General features: G+C 36.1%; 1 protein-coding gene and 1 long non-coding RNA gene across 3 annotated transcripts in view; one reads left to right on the forward strand and one right to left on the reverse strand.

The window, feature by feature from the left end:
- Positions 1 to 21,583, forward strand: part of LOC130229736 (regulator of G-protein signaling 3-like) — a 113,445-nt gene that overhangs the window by 22,757 nt on the left and 69,105 nt on the right. The window contains exons 9-10 of one of the 2 annotated variants that reach the window (XM_056458690.1): positions 3,873 to 3,963; positions 11,640 to 11,707. In XM_056458690.1, the coding sequence (XP_056314665.1) occupies positions 3,873 to 3,963; positions 11,640 to 11,707 (159 nt within the window). Of the gene's footprint in view, positions 1 to 3,872; positions 3,964 to 11,639; positions 11,708 to 20,170; positions 20,277 to 21,583 lie in introns of those variants that run through there. The other variant, XM_056458691.1, reaches the window with a different exon arrangement.
- On the reverse strand, positions 7,637 to 8,935 carry LOC130229737 (uncharacterized). The gene is made up of 4 exons (XR_008837868.1): positions 8,841 to 8,935; positions 8,303 to 8,393; positions 8,135 to 8,229; positions 7,637 to 7,753 (listed from the first exon to the last, which is right to left on the reverse strand). It is a non-coding gene; the product is annotated as an uncharacterized LOC130229737 (long non-coding RNA).

Below are 21,583 nucleotides of genomic sequence, written 5' to 3' on the forward strand. Positions count from 1 at the left end.
GTTTACTTGAATAAAATTGTTGATTAAGTTTAAAATAAAAAATAGTGTTCTTGTACCACTGTAGTTGACATTAAGAAAATATTAACGACACTGTTATGAACTTCATGACATAATTAAAACGGCTCCAGTTTATGACAGATTTATGACAAAAAAGGTAATAATAAAATAAAATAAGATAAAAATAAGTTTATTTGGATAAAATAATTGATTACTTTTATCTAATTTTATCTTTGTCAGGCAGTGAGACGTGACAATCTTATCATTATCTTTAGTATTGTCATAAATCTGTCATAAACATGAAGCCATTATAAACATGTCATGAATTTTATAACAGCGTTAATCTTTTCTTGACGTCAACTACAGTGGTACATTATTTTTTATTTTTAAATTTACTTGAATAAAATTGTTGATTAAGTATAACAAAAAATAATGTCATTAGAAATGATCTGGTTGTCATATAATGCAAAAATATTTATTGAAATAAATACAGTTTGGAGGAAGAAATGAGAGAAAAGAAATCGTCGGCAACTTTTTTTTTTCTCAGTTATTCTTTCCAGTACAAATTAGGTCTTCATGGCGCTGAACTACTAGACTCATATCATCATAAAAACATGTCACACTTCTAGCTGGCTTGATCAATTAAATAATTTCCTACTTCATCCCTGAGAAAATCCTCTTCAATCAACAAAGTCTTAAATTTTTTTAGGCTTTTTCTGGGGTATCTATCTTCGAATTCTGGCTATCTATCTATCTATCTATCTATCTATCTATCTATCTATCTATCTATCTATCTATCTATCTATCTATCCATCCATCCATCCATCCATCCATCCATCCATCCATCCATCCATCCATCCATCCATCCATCCATCCATCCATCCATCCATCCATCCATCCATCCATCCATCCATCCATCCATCCATCCATCCATCCATCCATCCATCCATCCATCCATCCATCCATCCATCCATCCATCCATCCATCCATCCATCCATCCATCCATCCATCCATCCATCCATCCATCCATCCATCCATCCATCCATCCATCCATCCATATATAATATATATATATATATAAGTAATTTTTATGCAACATGATTTGTTTTTCTTGTCACATTTGAATTCTTTTAAAAATATTTCCAAAGTGCTGTTTAATGAAGAAAAGATTGTTTCAACACAGGCTTATTCTGAAAATTTAGCCCTATATACGTTTCTGGAGATTGCGAATTATGTAGTCAGAAGTACGTATGGCTGCATTTAGTTTTAAACGAAGGCTTTGGTGCGGTATGACGCCGTTCCTTTTCGCGCTTACCAACTGACCTCTTACCTCCATATGGACGGCTTTCCCACTGTTACCAGTTTGCCCAGTAGCTTGCAGTGTTCGTCTGCAAACTTGTGGCGTAGAGCAGAGTAGACCGTGACGATGACAGGGTTTGAGTTCAGCAAAGAACAGTTCCAGAAAGCAGTTAAGAAAAAAACAGAATCCAAAAAATTAAATAAACAAGTAAATAACAGGATGGGAATGTGGTAAAATCTGAAAACATGGTAAAAATCAGACGAGGGCTTTTCTTTTTCTGGATTGCCTTTGAAATCTGTCCGTTGGGTTTAGGGAAGTGGGTGTTCGGGTCAATCGATGCATTTGAAAACACTATCAGTTGGGTTTAGGGAAGGAGTTGGGTGGGTAAGTTGATCAGTCAGTCAGTCAGTCATTCAGTCAGTCAGTGGACAGCGGCCTCTGGTGGATTTGCGTGAGTAGAGCGGGCACAAATGGCAGTCCCAAGAGAAATTTGAGATCTCAAAGGTGTACACAGCTGCTTCTGGTGGATTCGCAAACACAAAAACTGCAAAAAACATACCTCCTTATGTATTTGGCACTCTCCAGAAAAGTATATAGGGATACGTATTCAGATTGAGCCTGGGTTGGATTTTTTCAACACATTATTAAACAATCATTTTAATAAGTCATTTCTACTAAATAATTTATTGTGTCTTTGCCATCGTGACAATCGAAAAACAATATTTCTGATAAGGCTAATAATATTCATTCATTCATTCATTTTCTTTTCGGCTTAGTCCCTTTATTAATCTGGGGTCACCACAGCGGAATGAACCGCCAACTCATCCAGCATTTTTTTTACGCAGCGGATGCCCTTCCAGCTGCAACCCATCACCGGGAAACACATGCACACTTATTCACACACAGACATACATACACTACGGACAATTCAGCCTACCCAATTAACCTGTACCACATGTCTTTGGACAGTGGGGGAAACCGGAGCACCCGGAGGAAACCCACGCGAATGGAGGGAGAACATGCAAACTCCACACAGAAACGCCAACTGACCCAGCCGAGGAGGCTAATAATATTGACCCTAAAATTTATCATTAAATGGCACCTATGGTAAAAAATCTACTTTTCAAGCTGTTTGGACAGACATATGTGCATGTATGGTGTATAGACTGTCATATTGGGGTGATATAAGCACACCCAGTGCTTTTTTTTCAATTTAACAACATAAAAAACGGTGGACCAATTGGAGCTGTTTTCAAATCGACCGCTACTTGACGTAGGAGAGCGGTCCCCCCGCCCACCAATATTGATTGACAGGCGTGTCATCATATTCTCAGTTGGTTAATTCACGTCCGCCATTTTCAGCGTGAGTCGAAGTGATATCACTAAAGGAACACCCTTGCTCTATTTTTAGATGCAAGGCTCATTGGGCTCAACACAAGAGCAATATTCTCCACATTATTGCTCTAATCGGAATTATTGGTTGTACCTTTAGGTAGGTTTGCAAACATGTGTACTTCTTATTGAGTCTACCTTATACTTAAGCTGTTTGCATTTCTCGCGATCCCAGAAGCTCCCTGTGATCTTAACTAGCATGCGTTTTAGAATTCTAAACATAGGTTTCTATCAGGGTCGATCAAGTCGACGGCTGGGCGCCGCGGACTGCTGCAGAAACCTATGTTTAGAATTCAAAAATGCGTGGCGCGACGATTCGGGACACTTCATGTTTCTGGTGTGCCACAGAGAGTGTCTGGTGTGCCGTGTCGTGGCTTCGAGCGGTGCATCCGGTGCCTCAGTCAAAGTTAATTCAGTGTGCGTGGTTATTAGTTTCTGTGTACAAGCTCGGCACTTGAAACTAGCACACAGTTGGCTGTAAAAATGTACAAAGACACAAATGATTTTGTACTCTCTGCTTGGTCTGTGTCAGAGTCGTACATGTACGACTGAATGGTGATCCTCTCTCTCCTTCTCCGTCTGCCTGTCAGACTCTGTTGCAAACGCAGAGCGGGTGAGCTCATGGCCCCGCCCCTTTATTATGTTGGCGGAAAGCCGAAACTAATTTACATGTGAAGCAACACACCCCTAAATCAGCGAACTGTGGACACGCCCCCAACATGACACTTTTTAACACATTATAATAAAAAAATCTGAATTGTGTTTTAAACTGAACCTAAACTGGCACACTCAGAAGAACCATAATATTAATATTAAATCATAAAAAAGAGGTAAACTATGTGCCCTTTAAATCATTTTATACCAGCCAAACTAAAAAAAACTTTCCTAAGAAGAAAAAATATTACAGGAAACACTAAATGTTTACTTGCTCTGTTAAACATCACTTAGGAAATTATTTTGGGGGGAAGGGCAAATAATTATAATTAAAACTGAATATCTGAGGTAAAACTGGAAAAAAAATAGGTCTTTATTAAAAAATGTATGTCGATGTCCTATGGAAAAGCCCTACATAAATAATTCAACAGATTTATATTAGGTTTGTGAGCGATTGCGAAAAGGAAAGAGCATCTTCTTCCCATGGCTGTCTGCGTCTAATTGTATTTTTCACATTTTGTGCTGACAGGAGATCAGAGGTTGGTATTATCTCCTGGGTGAGGAGCTGGGCAGTAGCAAACATCTGAAAGTGGCCTCACGTCGCATCAGGCAGACCGCCGGTGAGATTCTCTCTCTTTTATCCCCGTCTTTTGGCTGTGGGATCTCTCTGATAGCCTTTAGCGGTGAAGGAGGACAAATTACACATGACAGTTTTTCCTCAGCAACAGAAGAGCAGATGAAAACAGATCTGCTTGACATTGCTACAACCAAAGCATGCTCTTCAAGGCTAACATTGCTTTTGCATCCCAATTAAATTTGCATGCTTTACTTGTCACCAAAAGTTCTGTTAAATTAGCAAAGGGGTATCGAGGGCAGGATTTGTATTTAACATTTTATTGGTATTTGAAATGTTGTGTACTGTAGTTTATGTAAAAAGTAAGATTCTGGTGCATTGCGCTTCAAAAACTTTCACTAGTAAATGCAAATCAGTGTGGAATTGAAATATACTGTAGAATGTTATTGTATCCTGTAGTTCATTTATGAATTGTAATGATTATTTAGGATTTAGAATGGAATTCTAGAATTTTGAAGAAGCACAGACAATAACCAAACAAGCTCTTTGCAGTCTTTTGCAGCGTTTTGTATCATAGTCCAAGTGGAAATGGAGCTTGAATGTTTTACTTTTCACCAAACGCTATATTAAAATAACAAGCATTGTCTGTACATTAAAAATGGGTTTAGAGGATATGATTCTAATATTTAAAATGTTGTTATAATGGGGAATTTTATCAGTTTTCTCTGTTGGCTAGTTTGTATTAAATAAGATTCAAAATATTGTTGATTCTGATATGTAGCACTTTAAAAATGAGGACTTTTAAAATGCAATCTTTCCATAATAAACAGTTAGGACTGTTTAGTGTCACTGTACAAACCTATTTATCACTTTATATATTTTTTTTAAATATTTGTTAATAATATGAGTTAGATTTAATAAAAAACGTTTTAATAGTTTTAACATTATTGTGACTTTTACGTCAAGTTGTAGTTTTTAAAAATAAGTTTACTTAAATTTATTTTCTTTTTTAGAAGTTTTGTCTTGTTTCTAATCCAAAAATCTAGAAAGAAATTGAATCAAGTAGAATTTTAAGTAAAAAAAAATATTACTTTGTTTCTAGAAATAATAAATTAAAATTAAGTGTTAAATCAAATTGTTTTTGTATAAAATACAATTATAAATATGGTTGATTCTGAAATTTTGTGCTTTAAAAGGGAGGACTTTTAATATGGAATCTTTCCAAGTTCCTTTGTTTTATTTTTGGAATTATTAGGACTGTTTAGTGTTCCAGTACTAACCTGTATATAAGTTTATAGTATTTTTTTAGTATTTGTTTATATTATGAGTTGTATTTAATGCAATTTTTAGCATAATAATCTGCCAATGGTGTAAGCAAAATGATTTTGGGTTTGAAATAAGATGTTTTTTTGTATAAAATCCAATGACAAATATTGTTGATTCCGAAATTCCGCGCTTTAAAAGTGAATCTTTCCAATTTCCTTTATTTTATTTTTGGATTATTAGGACTGTTTTAGTGTCTCAACCTGTATATCAGTTTATATGTATATATTTTTGTATTCATTAATATTATGAGTTATATTTTATTTATCATCGGTTTTCATAATATTGTGACTTAAGTTTTTTTATTTTTTATTTTACACTACAAAAATGCTTTTCTTTGAGTTTTTGTCTTGTTCTTAATTCCAATATCTAAAAATAAATTAAATCAAGTAGTATATTGAAGTAAAAGTAAAAATCCATTGTGGATACATACCCAGGTCTACATTTTTGGAGCCAGCAAAATACATAACCGGAGGTACGTCTGCTTGTAGTTTTTGTTTTTAAAAATCCACCAGAGGCCGTGGTGTATGCTTTGTGATGATCACAAATTCCTCTTGCGCATCCTCTTCTTGCATAAATCCACCAGAGGGCACAATATACACTTCAGCCGACCAGGCCAGCTTGCTGTCGACTGAATGACTCAGACTGACTGACTGACCCAAGCCCACCGATAATAAACATACTGCCCGTATCGTTCGTTTTAAAGACGGAATGCCGCCAGACCTCTGGCTACATAATTTGCGCTCTCCAGAAATGTAGACAGGGGTACGTATCCACAATGAGCCTGTGTTGAAAAAAAGTTTGTTTTCAGAAATAATAAATTAAAATTAAATGATTTTTTTTCTTAAAACAAGCATAATAATCTGCCAATGGCATAAGAAATATAATTTCTGGCTTTGAAATAAAATGATTTTACGCTCCTCAATTGTAGATGATTTATCTTGTTTTAAGAAAAAACTCATTTAATTTTGACTTATTTTTGATTTAAGAATTTTAAGATATTCGGATTAGAATGAAGACAAAGTTTTTTTTATGTGATTTTATTTTACTCACTAGTTATTGTCAAGGAGATTTTAAAAGTGTACAAACAACAGAACCAATATTCTTAAAACAAAAACAAAGATACTTCATAACTTGAGATCAACTTAAGATACTTGTCTAACCTGGCCTCTTTGACTCTAAATGGAACTTTCATGTTTCACTTCTCACCGAATGCGATGTTAAATTAACAAGCATCGGCTGTACTTTTTTTAGGAGGGATATAGAGGGCTCGCTGTTGAAAAGTACAGGATCCCCGCAGAGAGCTCTGACAAAGAGCCGGGGGCTGAGGGTGGGGGGGCTACACACTGAGCGCTATGATGAGCCGCAGGAATAAGATGAGAATTAAAAGGCTAAAGCATCACGGTGTGTCCAAGTCAGTTTAAATCCCCTTTAGAAATTCTCCCACCATCGTCCCCTCTTGACTTTCTTGCAATTTCAATTTAGTAAACATGTGTCATTTAATGCGGAGAAGAGATTTTTAAAACACATTATAAAACATAATAGTTTTAATAACTAACTTCTTCCTTGATATCTTGATATTTTGCAAGATACTAGTATTCAGCTTAAGCCTCGGTCAGATCAAACAAATTTGTCATGATTTCAGCACCATTTCCTTGACGTGGGGTGTCATGGGGATTTGAAAACGACGATCGCGACACAATACACTGTAAAAAATCTTATGTGCTATTTACAAAAAAAAATTGTGGTAACACTTGCACGTATTATTTTTAAGTAAATTTCAAGACTTGATTTTTTTAGCAAAAACCACTTGAATGAATCATGTGAAAATTACTAAATGTTTTGAGTGATAAATGAAGATTTTAATATTATTAGCGGAATGTGCTTTTATAATTTAAGCTAATCCACCACCATTTACTCATATTTATTTTTTTTAACAAAAACCACTTGAATGAATCATGTGAAAATTACTAGTTTTTTTTAAGTGATAGATGATGATTTTAATATTATTAGTGGAATGTGCTTTTATAATATATGCAAATAAATCACCATTTACTCAAATTTATTACTGAAAATTACTCATTCATAAAATGTAAAATATTTAATGTATAATGAAATACATACACAATACATTTAGGCCAAATATCATTTTATTACATGTTACACTGATAACAAAATGGTACAATATGTTAAACAAATCTATGTAAAATTTACAGCAATGTTAATCTCTGATTAAAAATTCCTTTATCCACGTCATGGAAAAGACTGACCTGTCAACTTTCCTTTGTAGGAATAGTCACATTTTAGACAATATTTGACAGAATTTGTGTATTGCAAACTTAATATTCGTTTCTTTGTAAGTGATTTTAATTTTTGGAATATTTGTATAAATCCAATTCAGCGATTCTAGATTTTCCAGGCTAGCCATGACTCGCTTATCCTCCAAGACAATGCAGAAGTCCTCATGGTTGGTCATCCCTCTGACAGACAGCAATTCTCTGTGCATTCCCACACTGTAAAATAAACATTTACGTTTATTATATTGAAATTATGCAGTTGTACATTTCAAATGTTTAAGGTTTACTAAAACACATTAAGGAAATATATTAATGAAATAAACCATTTCTTTTTATATCTGTGAACAGTAATTCTTCATAATGTTTGAGTAGATGTTGCTGACTGACACAAATACACAAGTATTTTGACTTATAATGGACAGGGTGTTTAAATGTATACTAGTGTACAGACATTTATAAAAACAAACCATGTTTATACAGGGAATAGTGCATTCAACAGTGTAATGCTTGAGCTATATATTTTTTTGTAAGCATGCAAAAATATAAAATGCAGTTTTCTGAAGATCATAAATATCTGAAACAGTTTGAGACACTTACATTGCACTCCTGGATGAGCTCTTCCTCTTATTCATACAGATAGACCAGCAACAGAGGATGACATCTCTCGATTCATCCCTGATTTAATGTGAGGTCTGATGCAAAAAAGTGTAGAAATTAGTAATAATAATAATAATAATAATACACAAATAACATTATTAAAAATACCTGATGTATGGCACCCATTCTCTTTATCAAAATCTGCCTCAATAAACTGCTCCTCTTTAGTGGGAAAACTGTGAAAGTTTTCTTCATTAAACTGAAAAATGAAGCAAACAAATATGAGTATTTATGTACAGTATTATATATAAACCGTTCATTACATTACATCAGCAATGCTGTAAAAGGAACCTTATGAAATGGAAAAGCACTAGCTGTACATAAACCCCATTGAATAGCTAGCTAACTTAGCTTAGCTTAGATTTACCACTTAACAAGCTCACTGTTGTTCGTCTGCTTAACTGTTGCCTGATCGTTGCTGTTAAATATTACGATGCAAATAATTTGTTCAACTTCATTATATAATTCAGAATGAACATTGAAGCAAATCAATTTCAATAGGAATGGGTGGTTAAAAATACCTGTGTATCCCTATATACATCATATGGCAAAAACTAAGCTCCTGAACAAGTTTGAACAGCATGTGTCTTTCCTGAAAGAGCTTAGGCTACTTAAGACAATAAAATGATAAACTGTTAATGCTTACCTCTTAACATGCTCGCTGTTGATCTGCTCCTTCAAAATGTCGTCTGATCACTGCCGTTGTTGAGATTCAAATGCAAACATCTCAATCAAATCCACATAATTGAGTGAATGTTCTTAAAATAAACGTGAAGCCATCTTTCCTCAATTTTATTAGCTTAACTGGTTTCTCAAATTAAGCTTAGTAATTGCACTAGTTTGCTTAAAAAAATAAGTAAAATTAAAATCTTAGTTATATTAGCGAAATCTTCTTAATATTTTATAATAAATCCAGAATATAAATTTTTTAAAGAAAATATGCTCATTATTTTTAATGACCACATTAATTTTTTTAATGAAAATTACAAGCCTCGAGATTTATTTTTTACAGTGTATTTAATCGTTTCTTTTCGTGTAATATGGTATAGTAAATGACAACCTATACCATGCCTGCGACGCCTCACGACACCATCGCAGCAAGTCTAGCATGTTCAATTTTTTTCTCGATCTTCACGACGAGCTCCGTCCGGTGGGCTACACACTAGCCGCGTTTCCACTATCACGCGTAAAGCAATAGTGGAATTTGGATGTAGCCTACTGTATATGAGAATCTCTTGCAAATTTAAGTAATTAGTGTTTTAGTGATCATAATACAGCAACTTACTCTGGGATATGGACATTATATAACCTCAATATATATATACTCACCGGCCACTTTATTAGGTACACCGGTTCAACTGCTCGTTAATGCAACTTTCTAATCAGCCAATCCCATTGTGCGTGGGATTTTCACGCACAACCATCTCTAGGAAAAAGAGAAAGTATCCAGTGAGCGGCAGTTCTGTGGTCGCAAATGCCTTTTTGATGCCAGAGGTCAGAGGAGAATGGCCAGACTGGTTCGAGCTGATCGAAAGGCAACAGTAACTCAAATAACCACTCGTTACAACCGAGGTCTACAGAAGAGCATCTCTGAACGCACAACACGTTCAACCTTGTGGCGGATGGACTACAGCAGCAGAAGACCACACTCGTGCCACTTCTGTCAGCTAAGAACAGGAAACTGAGACAATAGAAGATTGGAAAATCATCTGGTCTGATGAGTCTGGATTTCTGCTGTGTGCATTCGGACGGTAGGGTCAGAATTTGACATCAACAATATAAAACCATGGATCCTCCTGCCTTGTATCAATGGTTCAGGTTGCTGGTGGTGGTGTAATGGTGTAGGGGATATTTTCTTGGCACACTTTGGACCCATTTGTACCAATTGAGCATCTTATCAATGCCACAGCCTACCTGAATATTGTTGCTGACCTGTCCATTCTTTTATGACCACAGTGTACCCATCTTCTGATGGCTACTTCCAGCAGGAAAACGCGCCATGGCATAAAGCTTGAATCATCTCAGACTGGTTTCTTGAACATGACAATGAGTTCACTACTCAAATGGCCTCCACAGTCACCAGAGCTCAATAAAATAGAGCAATTTTTGGATGTGGTGGAACAGTAGATTCGCATCATGGATGTGCAGCCGACAAATCTGCAGCAACTGCTTGATGCTATCATGTCAATATGGACTAAAATCTCTAAGGAATATTTCCAATCCCTTGCTGAATCTATGCCACAAAGGTTCTGAAGGCAAAAGGGGGTCCAACCAGGTACTAGTAAGGTGTACCTAATAAAGTGGCCGGTAAGTGTATATACATTAAATACAATTATGTAGCTCCTGGTCAACTATAATTCAGACTCAACATTGCATATCTTGCTATGTGACTATTGTGAATGTGCACATAGAGATATCAATGCTGAAACGATATATTGTGCAGCCCTACTTTGTTCGGTAGACAATCAAAATTTAAAAAAATGTAAACGTTGACCTTAAAATTTATTTTTAAAAATGTAAACTTATTTTTTTTCCAGCCAAACTAAAAAGAATAAGACTTTCCCCTGAAGAAAAGATATTATAGGAAACACTTTATGAAAACGTCCTTTCTCGGTTAAACATCACTTGCTAAATTTAAAAAAACAAACGCACGACAATTTTGTGCGTTCGCGTGGGTTTCCTCCGGGTGCTCCGGTTTCCCCCACAGTCCAAAGACATGCGGTACAGGTTAATTGGGAAGTCTAAATTGTCCGTAGTGAATGTGTGTGAATGTGTGTGGATGTTTCCCAGAGATGGGTTGCGGCTGGAAGGGCATCCGTTGCATAAAACAAGCTGGATAAGTTGGCGGTTCATTCCGCTGTGGCGACCTCAGATTAATAAGCCGAAAAGAAAATAAATGAATGAATGTGTGCAAAAGATCCTAATCATTAAATGCCAAAAATTATAAGAGATTACAGTGCTGGGGTTGGAAGAAATGACACGTGCGCTGTCAGAGAAATTCAGATTAAGTTTGATTTGAGAGAGAGAGAGAGGGGGGTGTAGGAGGAGAGAGAGGGAGAGAAAAAAAGAGAAGGGGCTTGAGTCAAAGCACCGGGCTGACTTTAATGGAGGGAGCCAGCTGTATTGTGTCCCTCTTGAATGCCGTTTTCATGAAGAATGTTTAAAAAGACATTGCTTCCTGGGAGCGTAATCTCTATGGCTACAAAGTGGGGGAGTCTGTCGCTGGTTGTCGGGGTGGGGGTGACGCTTTTAGGGGAGTCGATTTCTTTCTCTCTCTCTTTCTGTTCTGATGGGGCAGTGAATCAGGTTGAGTTCATCGCACTCCCGTTCAGCGGTTTCAAGCCTGCAGACTGAGCCGACCGGGTTTCCACGTATAGGGTGAAGATGTACTCTAAGAGCGGTCTGTCAGGTTGGGACTCGTGGGACTCTCTTGTGTATCTTTCAGAAGCTGCTGCACCCAACTATGAAGCTGGACCCGAGAGCAGCGGTCCTGAGAACATGCAGTCATTTACTGTAAGTGCAGCTTGCTTGTTTTTAAATGTAGTTTCATAGTTTTTTAATGCAAGTTTGTTGAGAACATGCAGTCATTCACAGTAATTGTAGTTTCCTTAGTATTTAACGCAATTTAATTGTTTTATTGTTTACAATAAGTGAAGTTTTGTTTTGGTTTTTGATGCAATTTTATTGTTTTTTAATGCAAATGAAATGCAAGTTTGCTGAGAACATGCAGTCTTTAACTGTAAGTGCAGATTTGTTTTAGGTTTCTAATGCAACTTCATTGTTTTGTTCATGCAAATTCAATGCAAGTTTGTTTAGAACATGTAGTCATTTACAGTAATTGTAGTTTCCTTAATATTTAATGCAATTTAAATGTTTTATTAATGTAAATTAAATGCAAGTTTGTTGATAACATTCAGTTGTTTATAGTAAGCACAGATTTGTTTAGGCTTCTAATACAACTTCATTGTTTTTTATGCAATGTTTTAAGATTTAAAATTATTATTATTTTTAGTTTTCTTTTGATTTTGTTTTCAATATTTTGGCAGGTAATGCTATTCTGTAGTAAACTATGAAGGTTATTTTAAATTTTAATGGAATATGCATTTTTCTGTGTTTTGTTTTGGAATTATTAGGATTATTATTATTATTTTAGTAGTTTGTGAGTTTAGATCTACACAGACCGTTGAAAATTGTTGAAAACATGCAGTCATTTACAGTAAATGCAGTTGCTTGGTTTTTCATGCATTTTTTATTGATTTGTTAATGCAAATTAAATGCAAGTTTGTTAAGAACATGCAGTCATTTACAGTAAGTGCAGTTTGTTTTGATTTTTAATGCAATTTAATTGTTTTATTAACGCAAATTAAATGCAAGTTTGTTGAGAACATGCAGTCATTTACAGTAGGTGCAGATTTGTTTTGGTTTTAATGCTATTTTTTATTGTTTTATTAATGTAAATAAATGCAAGTTTGATAAGAACATGCAGTCATTTACAGTAAGTGCAAATTTGTTTTGGTTTTTAAAGCAATTTCACGTTTGAAAGCATCGAATGTTATTTAAGATTTACATCTTGAATGATAGTTTTTTTGTTTTTTGTAGATTTTTTTCAATATTTTGGCAGGTAATGCTCTGTAAATATTCTGTAATAAAATATGAAGGTTATTTATGGAATATGCATTTTTCTGTGTTTTGTTTTGGAATTATTAGGATTATTAGGATTATTTTACTAGTTTGTGAGTTTAGATCTACACTTGCCTTTGGAATTTGTTGAAAACATCCAGTCATTTACTGTATGCAGCTTGCTTGGTTTCTAATGCAATTTAATTATTTTATTAATGCTAATTAAATGCAAGTTTGTTAAGAATATCCAGTCATTTAATGTAAGTACAGTGTTTTTGGTTTTTAACGCAATTTCATTGTTATTCAATTCATTATTTAATTCAATTCATCTTTATTTCTATAGCGCTTTTACAATGTAGATTGTGTCAAAGCAGCTTAACATAGAAGTTAGTAAATTGAAATTGAAGCTGTGTCAGTCCAGTGTTCAGAGTTAAAGTTCAATTTTTGCTAATTAAATGCAAGTTTGTTTTTGTAAGCTTACATTTTTGACATCATATGTGCTTCATGTCATGTAAATGAATGAATTATTGATGGTTTTTTTAGTTAAAAATGTACATGAATTTTTAATGAAATGTACATTAGGGGTCAGATCAGATTTGGCAGAACAGTGTCACGTTTGAAAGTGTAGAATGTCATTTACGATTGACATTTTATTGATTTCTTTTACATTTTTAATGTAATGTTATTTATGGATTATACAATTTTTTCAGTATTTTATTTGGAAATGATTCGGATTATTAAGAATTTGTATTTATTTTTCAATATTTTGACAGCTAATTCTTGGTGAATATTCTGTAGTAAATGGTAAACTGACATTTTTATGACATGTTGCTTATGGAATAAGCAAATTTTCTGTATTTTATTTTTGGAATTGTTAGGATTATTCAGATTATTTTAGTAGGTTGGGAGTTTAGATCTACACATTTGGAATTCGTTTTATTCACTGTTATTTTTTAATATAATTTGTTTGTATGCTAGTATTACTCTCAATAATAATTATATAATTATAATTATACATGAAATATTAATAAAAATACAATTATACAATATCAATAATAATAATAATAATAATAATAATAATAATAATAATAATAATAATAATAATAATAATAATTGTTATTCTTATTATTATTTTAGTTTTGATTTAAGAATTATTTTAAACAATCTAATTATTTATTAATATTTTGAGTTAATATTTGTAAACTTATTATTTGTTGATTTAATAATAGTTATTTTTACTCATTTTGTTTTGTGCTTTTGTCATTTTTATTATTATTTTGCGTTTCTGATATTTTTATTTATGCTTTAATCTCTTTATTCTATTATTATTCTTTGTAATTGTAATATTTTAAATTGAACTTTTATTTCAGTTAGTTCTCAAGGCAATGCTTAACTTTTTTTCCTTTATCTTACATTTAATTTTTAATCTTTTTTGTTTATTCATTGGCTTGTTATTGGAATAAAACTGTGATTGTGCTAAGCTAACCACTGTAACGTCTTAAGATTTTAGCCATGGCAGCCATCAGCTTGGGAATTCAAGTGTACTACTGTGATGGACAGTAGGAATATGAGGAGGTGTGTGGATGTACTTTTGGATTTGTGTGACTCACACAAACACACACAAACGCTCGTTAAACCCTCCCATCCACTTTAGCCAGCAACTTTTCCCAGGACTGTTCTCCGCCCGCTCTGTTCTCCTCAGACAAAGCTGGGAAACGGGAAAAGCCAACAAAGTGGCTGCAATAGGAAGCTCAATCCCGCACAGTGTTTATGATTTATCCCTGTTTGATTCCCGCTCTGCTGACACTCGTGCTGGGTTTTTATTTTTTTACATGGAGGCCGGTCAAAACTCTCCTAATCATTCTTCCATTTCCTTCCTCTCTTCCATTTTTCACGTTTCATGCCTGACTTTTCAAGGATTTCTAATCAGTGACGACTTGGTTTTAGCTGGAACATCGGTACAGGGTGATGTAAGAGATAAGCAAACTCGGGATTATACTAGGATCAGTGAATTAGTCAAAAGATTGTGTTGGTAGGCAACACAGTGGCTCAGAGGTTAGCACTGTCACCTCACAGCAAAAAGGTTGCTGGTTCGAGTCCCGGCTGGGCCAGTTGGCATTTCTTTGTACAGTTTGCATGTTTTCCCCATGTTCGTGAGGGTTTCCTCCGGGCGCTCCGGTTTCCCCCACAGTCCAAACACATCTGCTATAGGTGAATTAAATAAAATAAATTAGCCATATGTGTATGAATGTGAGACTGTATGGGTGTTTCCAAGTACTGGGTTGCAGCTGGAGGAGCATCCACTGTTCAAAACATATGCTGGATAATTTGGCGGTTCATTCCACCGTGACGACTCCTGATGAATAAAGGGACCAAGCTGAAGGAAAATGAATGAATGAATTTGATAGTATTGAAAGTAGGCTGCACAGCGGCTCAGTGGTTAACACTGTCGCCTCACAGCAAGAAGGTCACTGGTTTGAGTCCCGGCTGGGCCAGTTGGCATTTCTGTGTGGAGTTTGCACATTCTCCCTGTGTTCACGTGAGTTTCCTCCGAGATCTCTGGTTTCCCCCACAGTCCAAAGATATATAGGTATAGGTGAATTGAATTAACTAAATTGGCTGTAATATATATATATATTTATATGTGTGTGTGTGTGTGTGTGTGTGTGTGCGTGTGTGTGTGTGTGCGTGTGCGTGCGTGCGTGCGTGCGTGCGTGCGTGCGTGCGTGCGTGCATGCGTGCGTGTGTGTGTGTGTGCGTGTGTGCGTGTGTGTGTGTGTGTGATTCAGAGTGCATGGTTGTTTTCCAGTACTGGGTTGAGTGTAAAGCATAGTACTGGGTAAAACATATACCGGAATAGTATTTGGCGGTTCATTCCATTGTGGTGACACTAATAGAAAAGGAACTAAACCGAAGGAAAATTAATGAATGACTATTAAGTATTAAGAGTTGTATGCTATTGCTAATTAACAGCTATGCTCCCTTTACATGGGCCATCAGTGGCAATGATTCTTATGTACTTTGAATGGCGTGAGGTCAACTGAATTATAGGGTTGGGCATCGTTTCGGTTATTTTGATACCGGTGCTAAATCGATACTTTTAAAACAGTACTGGTGCCAAAACGGTGCCTGAACCGATACTTTTGAGCCACAAAATTATGGTGTATAATTTTTTAAAAATAATTTTAATTGAATAATATAGTTTAGTTTAAAGTATAGATTAATTCATATTTCATATATCAGAATTCAATGTCATTCATATATTTATTTTGATCATTGTTTAGCGTGAATTTATTTTTTAGATTTGCATTATGCATTATGCAATTAACATTTACAGCCTCCACAAAGGCTGTCATCAAAATCAGTGAACTCCTTTTTTCTATGGTTGGGACTTGTACATTTACATGGACATCAGTAGGTCTAATCTAGTGATTTGCCTTAATCTGAATTACATGAGTTGCTTTTTAAATGTTCCTTTCATGATCCCATTTCACATGCTATAGTACATTTACATTTACATTTAGTCATTTAGCAGACGCTTTCATCCAAAGCGACTTACAAATAAGGACAAGGAAGCAATTTACACAACTATAAGAACAGCAGTGAGTAAGTGCTATAGACAAGTTTCAGGTGTGTAAAATCTAAGAAGCAAAGCATTAGTAATGTTTTTTTTTTTTTTTTGAGAGAGAGTACAGTTAGTGGTATAGCCAGAGAGGCAGTTACAGATTAGGAAGGAAAGTGGAGACTAAATAGTTGAGTTTTTAGTCGTTTCTTGAAGACAGCAAGTGACTCTGCCGTTCTGATGCAATTAGGGAGTTCATTCCACCAACTGGGCAGATTGAATGCGAGAGTTCGGGAAAGTGATTTCTTCCCTACCTAGATTATTAGAACCTAGATTGATTAACGTTATTGTGTCATCACACTATCCACGTTTCCTCCATGTAGTTTCATTTTTAATTTTTCGACTTTAACTTCAGTTCGGCACTTTCACTTTCATTCAGCCACATGTTGTTCATGCCCCCTGACAAACTGAGGTTTTGGAGGAGAATATGAAGTAAGGACTTGTGGAAGAGTGCTGTTTTAATGGAATTTGCTACCGTATGCCGAATGGAAAGAAAAAACCTCTGCATTTTGTGATACGGGTGTCTGTGGTCCTTTAAGATAATCAAAAATCGCTGTTTACATGGTAGACTCTTAATCAGAGTATTGTCTTAATCATATTAAAATGGGAGTATTGTAGTCCATGTAAACGTACTCCGTGAAAGTGTCAGATGATGTCTCAAGCTGTCAAAGACAACACGTTCCTCTTCCTTTAAAGGGCACCTATGGTAAAAAATCTACTTTTCAAGCTGTTTGGACAGACATATGTGCATGTATGGTGTATAGACTGTCATATTGGGGTGATATAAGCACACCCAGTGCTTTTTTTTTCAATTTAACAACATAAAAAACGATGGACCAATTGGAGCGGTTTTCAAACCGACCGCAACTTTACGTAGGAGAGCGGTCCCCCTGCCCACCAATATTGATTGACAGGCGCGTCATCATATCCTCAGTTTGTTGATTCACGTCCGCCATTTTCAGTGTGAGTCGAAGCGATATTACTAAAGGAACACCCTAGCTCTATTTTTAGATGCAAGGCTCATTGGGCTCAACACAAGAGCAATATTCTCCACATTATCGCTCTAATCGGAATTATTGGTTGTATCTTTAGGTAGGTTTGCAAACATGTGTACTTCTCATTGAGTCTACCTTATACTTCAGTCGTTTGCATTTCTCGCGATCCCAGAAGCTCCCTGTGATCTTAACTAGCATGCGTTTTAGAATTCTAAACATCGGTTTCTATCAGGGTACACAAGTCGACGACTGGGCGCCGCGGACCGCTGCAGAAACCTATGTTTAGAATTCAAAAATGCATGGCGCGACGATTCAGGACACATGTTTCTGCCGCGCCACAGAGAGTGTCTGGTGTGCCGTGTCGCGGCTTCGAGCGGCGCATCCGGTGCCTCAGTCAAAGTTAATTCAGTGTGCGTGGTTATTAGTTTCTGTGTACAAGCTCGGCACTTGAAACTAGCACACAGTTAGCTGCAAAACTGTACAAAGACACAAATGATTTTGTACTCTCTGCTTGGTCTGTGTCAGAGTCGTACATGTACGACTGAATGCTGTACCTCTCACTCCAGCTCTGCCTGTCAGACTCTGTTGCAAACGCAGAGCGGGTGAGGTCATGGCCCCGCCCCCTTGTTATGTTGGCAGGAAGCCGAAACTAATTTACATGTGAAGCAACACACCCCTAAATCAGCGAACTGTGGACACGCCCCCAACATGACACTTTTTAACACATTATAATAAAAAATCTGAATTGTGTTTTAAACTGAACCTAAACTGGCACACTCAGAAGAACCATAATATTAATATTAAATCATAAAAAAAGAGGTAAACTATGTGCCCTTTGAGATGATTCCATGAGCCCAAATGTTTCTTTAAGTTTGACATGTTTCCCCCCTTACGCGCAACTTTTATAGAGCATCTGCTTCACGTTGCTGTGTCAGAATCCTTGATTATAAATGTAGCCATGCTTTAGAATGCTTAGTTTAAACAAATTTGATGAATGCGCTCATGCATGTAGATGAATCTGAAGGGAGTCGCTCACCAATGCGCTGTACTGCGCACATTGCCTGTGTGTGCGTTCAATAAGTAACAAGAACAACATCGCCGACAGTGTCCGTATGCCTCAAAGTTGTTTAGAATTAAATGTTAAGAGATGGTGTGACACAACGCGTACCTACACTGTAAAACCCAACAGTCAACTTTATCAAATGAAATGAGTGTAGTTAACTCAAAATAGACTGAAAGTGAATTCTACTCATTTGAAAAGAGTTTTGAACTCAGTGTTGAAGGTAATGAGTTAATTAAATACCTCATTACTTCAACTTAAATGGTGTAAGTTCACAGTACTCAAATAGATTAGTTTGTTTTAACTCAAATGGTTTGATGCAATCGGTTTCCTCAAATGGTTTGAGTTGCCTTAACTTATTGGGTTCTACAGTACTCAGTTGGTTTGAGTTCTCTTCATTACTTGGGTTTTACTGTGCTCAAATTGCTTCGTTTACTCAAATGGATTAAGTTCACAGTACTCATTAGGATTAGTTTTTGAACTTAAATGGTTTGTTCCAATCAGTTTCCTGAGATGGTTTGAGTTACCTTAACTTTTTAGATTTTACAGTGTAGTCAAAGTCAGCTTTATTGTCCATTCAATCACATGTACAGGACATATAGAGAATCAAAATTACATTACTCTCAGACCCTAGGTGCCTAACATATAATATTAATACAAAAAGTAGAGTTTTAGGAAAGAATTTACAATAAATACAATTATACATAAAACGTAATCTAAAAATATACATAAAATGTAGTCTAAAGAATAAAAAAAAAGAATAAAAATTTGTAAACAATACAATAAAATACACTGACATTAAGGGCATATAGTGATGAGTGCAAACCAGAGTTGTGCAGATATAGAACAGTTTATATGTGCCTTTGATGCACCCTTTGATGCTTCTTTCATCCTTGTCGCAGCACCAGTGGCACCGAAGTTCATATGCTGATTCAGTCCGGTTCATACCAGTTTTATGGCACCGGGTTTTGGCACCAAACTAGACTGAATTATGAATCCATTGAGTCAAATTGGGTATTCTGGCATATTTTTTATGCAACGGATGACTTTCCAGCCACAACCCAGTGCTGAGAAACACCCATACACTCTCACATTCACACACATTCATTCACTACCGGTCAATTTAGTTAATGCAATTCACCTTTAGCGCATATCTTTGGACTGTGGGGGAAACAGGAGGAGCACCCGGAGGAAATCTATGCAAACATGGGGAGAACATGCAAACTCCACACAGAAATGCTAACTGGCCCAGCCAACTCAGTATAATATGAGTTAGCTTACTCAAATATTTTGAGCCAATAACTTTCCACAAATGTTTTGAGTAATCTGAATTTATCTGGTTTCAGCGTGTAGGGGTTGTGCAAGGGCTGGACGTCCTCCACGCTGGTCCAGCTTCTCATTGAACGAACTTCAATGTCTCTGGCTCATAATGAATGTTTGTGTTTACCCGAAATCAAGCCTATCTGAGTGCTCTCACCGCGCAGAGAGAGCGAGCTCAGCCGCTACTGTTGAGAGCTGCTCAGGAAACACGTTGGCTTATCGAGAGCAGACATACTGCCTGGCCGCTGGCTGGGGGGGTTGAAGGTGGTTTCCTGTCATTCTTCTGTTCGGAGCAGTTCCCATGAGTGGGCATGCATAGAGAGCCACTGCGGAGGGAAGCTGCATCACCTGTGCGAGACTGTACTTTTACTCAAGCGCCGTAGATGTTGGTGGATGTATATGCGTTGAGCGATGCATACTATCCACGGTCTGTGTCGACTCTGCATTGAACGAAACTTACCACAGGTTTGTGTGTTGTGGGTTTTTCTGTTTGGCTTGGGTTGTGGTGATGTTCAAGCTGGTGTTGAGATGTTATGGAAGGTTTGGTCTCGGATAGATTGTGAATTGGTTAATGCTGTGGAATACACTCAAAAAATGACTATGTTCAAACTATTTGTTTAAAATAAGGTGAAACAACACCATTCTTAGTTTTTTTTGGGGACAACTTCATTGTTTTATGTTCAATCCACTTAAATTTGTAACGAATAAGTTAACTTAATTGACAACATAAAGGTATTGTGTGGAACCCTTCATTTTTACAGTGTAGGGTTCAAACATTAGCTATTATATCAGCACACTTATGCAGTCATGCAGCACACATTTTTGTAATTAGAAACGGTTTATTTAAATGATGTTTGAATATGCAAATTATGCATTATTTCATTAAATATGAGATAATTTGCATACATTTCTAGCTCATAAATCTAAGAGTTGGAAGTTGGAAGTTAGATTCGAAGCTCTTGATTTATTTTTGTTTGTGACATATTGGTGTCAAAGGTTTTTACTGTGGGGATTTGAAGTTTGGTCTATGTAAATGCTGCTGCGCTGGAGATTTATGAGTTAGTGCAGCAGAAAAGAAATACATTTAAGATAAAAGCCTATTAAATTATGTATTATATGTACTATAAATGTGACGAAAGCAAGAAAGTTTGATTGAAAAACACTTTATAAAAAGTTCAAAAGCCACAAATCTCAAAACTGACAGGTATATTTAATAACTACACCTTTTTTTGCCTTAATGATCTTGGCTTGTGGCAGCACGGTGGCTCAGTAGTTAGCCTCAGTAGTAATCTCACAGCAAGAAGGTTACTGGTTCGAGTCCCAGTTGGGGCCAGTTGGCATTTCTGTGTTGAGTTTGCATGCTCTCCCCATGTTTGTGTATGTTTCCTCCCATGTGTTCCGGTTTGCCCCATAGTCCAAAGACATGCAGTCTTGGTGGATTGGGTAAACAAAATTGGCCGTATAGTGTTTGGTTATGTGTGTGAATGAATGTCTATGGATGTTTCCCAGTACTGGGTTGCGGCTGGAAGGGCACCCGCTGTATAAAACATATGCTGGAATAGTTGGTGGTTCATTCCGCTGTGGTGACCCCTGATAAATCCAAAGAAAAATGAAAGAATCAATGATCTTGGATGGTCTGAACTCTTAAGCTCTTCAATGAGCTTTCAGCATTGGAAAACAGCTTTATTTTTCCATTGGTTTCTCTGGAATTTCAGACCTGCCCTCTAAAAGGTAAAGGCTGATTTTTGAGATTGATGACGACAGCACATTTG

This window comes from Danio aesculapii, chromosome 5 (assembly GCF_903798145.1).
Source record: "Danio aesculapii chromosome 5, fDanAes4.1, whole genome shotgun sequence".
Classification (NCBI taxonomy): Eukaryota; Metazoa; Chordata; class Actinopteri; order Cypriniformes; family Danionidae; genus Danio; species Danio aesculapii.